Below are 3,331 nucleotides of genomic sequence, written 5' to 3'. Positions count from 1 at the left end.
CTGCCTCCTGTACAATGTCACGAATTTTCGTCCTCAGTTCTTCAGGCACTCTATCTATCAAATCTAGACCCTTGAATCTATTCTTCACCTCTACTGTATATTCATCATGGATGCAATCTAGGTCAAACCTGAATGGCCTAGTGGTTTTCCCAATTTTCTTCAGGTTAAGTCTGAATTTTGCAACCACGTCAAGCTTACCTTGATTCATAGATCTTACATTCCAGGTTCCTATGCAGTATTGTCCTTTGCAGCATCGGACTTTCCTTTCACCATCAGACACATCCACAACTGAGCATCCTTTCAGCTTTGGCCCAGCCGCTTCACCCTTTCTGGGGTTACTTGTACTTGCCCTCTGCTCTTCCCCAGTAGCATATTGGACACCTTCCGACCTGAGGGGCTCATCTTCCGGCGTCATATCTTTTAGCCTTTTGATACTGTCCACGGGGTTTTCTTGGCAAAGATACTGGAGTGGGTTGCTATTTCCCTCTCCAGTGGATCACACTTGTTCTGAGTTCTCTGCTGTGGCCTGTCCATCCTGGGTGGCCCTCCACAGCATAGCCGACAGCCTCATCGAACCACGCAAGTCCCCTCGCCACGTCAAGGCAGTGAACCATGAGGGCAACATAATGTTAGGTATCCACAATCAAAATTAGGGTCCAACATAATGTTAGGCATCCTCAATCAAAATTAGGGTCCAACATAATGTTAGGCATCCTCAATCAAAATTAGGGTCCATTTAATTCAAAGGGGTTAATTCTTAAGCACTATCATATAGAATTACAGCTTATTAAAAAGGACTAATTCTAAATCTCGAAATAAAGCAGATCAAAAATACATATATATAAGAATAATAACAAAGTAATATACAGATAATTTAGTATGGCCCAAGTTGAGACCTCTGGTCAAATGAATCCACCATTAAAGGAAAGAATTACAACTTTTCCACCATGAACCTTGAGAACAATTGATTTGGTGCCACCAAGGCACACAGCACAACATCTTAAAATAAGCAAGAAAATCAGATCCTTGCCCCAAGGCTCATAAAATCCAAAAGCCAAGCAAGGTCAACTACAAAAACTAGTATTGAAGATAGCCACAAGGAAGCCCACATAAAATTCAGGCCACAGGAACTAGGGTTGCCAACACCAGCTTGGGAAATTTCTGGAGACTAGGGAGTGGAGCAGACTTTAGGGAGAGAAGGGAGCTCAGTAAGGAGATGATGGCATCGTCTGTCCTCCAAAGCTGCTGCTTTCTCCAGGGGAACTGACCTCCACTCTCTGGGGATCAGTTGTAATTCCATGAGAACTCCAGGCCCAACCTCGAGGGTAGCAAACTTAACAGGAATGGAGATGGCTTAACCCACCCCATCCTAGTCATTTCCAGATCTACATAATGTCCTCCCCATATTATTTGTCCGTAAGGGAGACTGTAGCTCACAAAAAAGCCGCTTGAAAAAAACCACTTTAAAAATGCATTCCAATGCATGCTTACCTGGGAGTAAGCAACACTGAACAGAGTGGGATTTACTTCAGAGTAAGCCTATCTAGGATCACACTGTAAGGCCCTTTCATGAAGCAGTACTGTAAGGCACTGTTGCTGATTTCTACCACTCTCTTTTCACAGATGAAAAAATGTCTGATAAATGTCCACACACTGGGTGTGTGGAGGGAGAAGTATTTGTGAATTTCCTGCATTGTGCAGGGGGTTGGACTAGATGACCCAGGAGGTCCCTTCCAACTCTATGATTCTAGGATTCATTCAAGCGGGGACCTCATCATTCAGCTTCCAATGCATGCTTACCTGGGAGTAAGCAACACTGAACAGAGTGGGACTTACTTCTGAGTAGGCCTATCTAGGATCACACTGTAAGGCCCTTTCATGAAGCAGAAGCAGCAGAACAAAGTTCAAGTCCAGTGGCACCTTTAAGACCAAGAAAGTTTTATTCCAAGTGTGCAAAGCACACTTCTTCAGACAAATGGAATAAGATCCTATTGTCTGAAGAAGTGTGCTTTGCACATGACAAGCTTACACTTTGAACAAAACTTTGCTGGTCTTAAAGGCACCACTGGACTCAAACTTCGTTCTACTGTAAGGCACTGTTGCTGATTTCTACCGCTCTCTTTTCACCGATTAAAAATGTCCGATAAAAAAAGAGGTCACTGGGGGTGTGGAGGGAGAAGTATTTGTGAATTTCCTGCATTGTGCAGGGGGTTGGACTAGATGACCCAGGAGGTCCCTTCCAACTCTATGATTCTAGGATTCATTCAAGGGGGGACCTCATCATTCAGCTTAGGCAGGATTGCCAAAGGACCAAAACAGAACTCCCTTCTGGATTTCTAACCAAGCAACTGCACGGGCAGAAGCCAGCAAATATGCCCCCCGCCCCGAGCCAAATGGAAGTTCTCTACTTTTTATCATGCTGATTAGGTTTATCATGCTGTCACATATCAATGTATAAACATGAGACTCGCTGTCAAGAGGAGCAGCAACCAGCTGAAAAGCTGGCAACCGCCAGACCTCAACCGCTCATCTTGCCCGAGGTATCCTTCCGCCCCGCCTCCCCGACCTACCTGCGTCCCACAACAGCACCAAAAATACGGCGGCCTCTAACAGGAGGCGACATCGCCGACACGGCCCCGAGCCGGGCTTCATGCCTCCCGCCATGGCCGCTCTTTCACCCACCGCCCATCCTATGCTGGAACTTTGGGGCGCGGTCACTCCACGAGCCAATCAGAAGCTCGGACACGCGGGATCGCCCACCCTCTTGGGCCGATTGATAAGGATATTAGCCAATGGAACCCGCTTACGGGAGGGGGGCGGGAGAAACACCGCGGAGCGGCCGTCGGGCCAACGGATACAGTGAGTGATGAGTCAATAAGCCTATCACAAGAGACGTCCTCGCCGGATTGGCCTCTGTGAAGTAAACGCCTCGCGGGAAACGACGAGCAGTTGTTTTTGCAGGGTTCTCCGAACGGCCCGCCATCGATCAGTCCCGCCTTCCTCGCTTCCATAGGCGTCGGCTTCAGCCTATCGGAGAGCCAGGATAACAAGGCTCGGCTTGTCAAACGACGGTTATCGTAGCAACCAATGGATAACGTCCTAAATCGATGCAGCTTTCCAGTCCACGGAAAGACAGTGTGGTCCCTTAGCAACCGTCGAATTCACTTCCTAGCAACTTGTTGAGTGACAGCCCCGCACTTCACACTGCATCCATTTTCAGTAGCAATCACTTTGTGGCTCTTTAGTTCCAGTTAAGTGGTGCAGGCAGCAAGAGCGCTTTTGGGGGCTGAAGAGGCCAGTTCTTCAGTCCTTCACAATGAATTAATGTTAT

General features: G+C 47.3%; 1 protein-coding gene across 1 annotated transcript in view; it reads right to left on the bottom strand.

Moving 5' to 3' along the window:
* The window catches only part of NEMP1 (nuclear envelope integral membrane protein 1), a 21,797-nt gene extending 19,108 nt beyond the window's left edge, over positions 1 to 2,689 (bottom strand). Inside the window, exon 1 of the mRNA XM_015423334.1 lies at positions 2,571 to 2,689. Within this exon, the coding sequence (XP_015278820.1) occupies positions 2,571 to 2,664 (94 nt within the window). The 5' untranslated portion in view covers positions 2,665 to 2,689. The remainder of the gene's footprint in view (positions 1 to 2,570) is intronic.
* Positions 2,690 to 3,331: the final 642 nt, after the last annotated feature.

Source organism: Gekko japonicus, unplaced genomic scaffold, assembly GCF_001447785.1.
Source record: "Gekko japonicus isolate JY-2015 unplaced genomic scaffold, Gekko_japonicus_V1.1 scaffold1492, whole genome shotgun sequence".
Lineage (NCBI taxonomy): Eukaryota > Metazoa > Chordata > Lepidosauria > Squamata > Gekkonidae > Gekko > Gekko japonicus.
The sequence above is the reverse complement of the archived record's forward strand: the minus strand, read 5'-3'. Positions and strand labels throughout refer to the sequence as shown.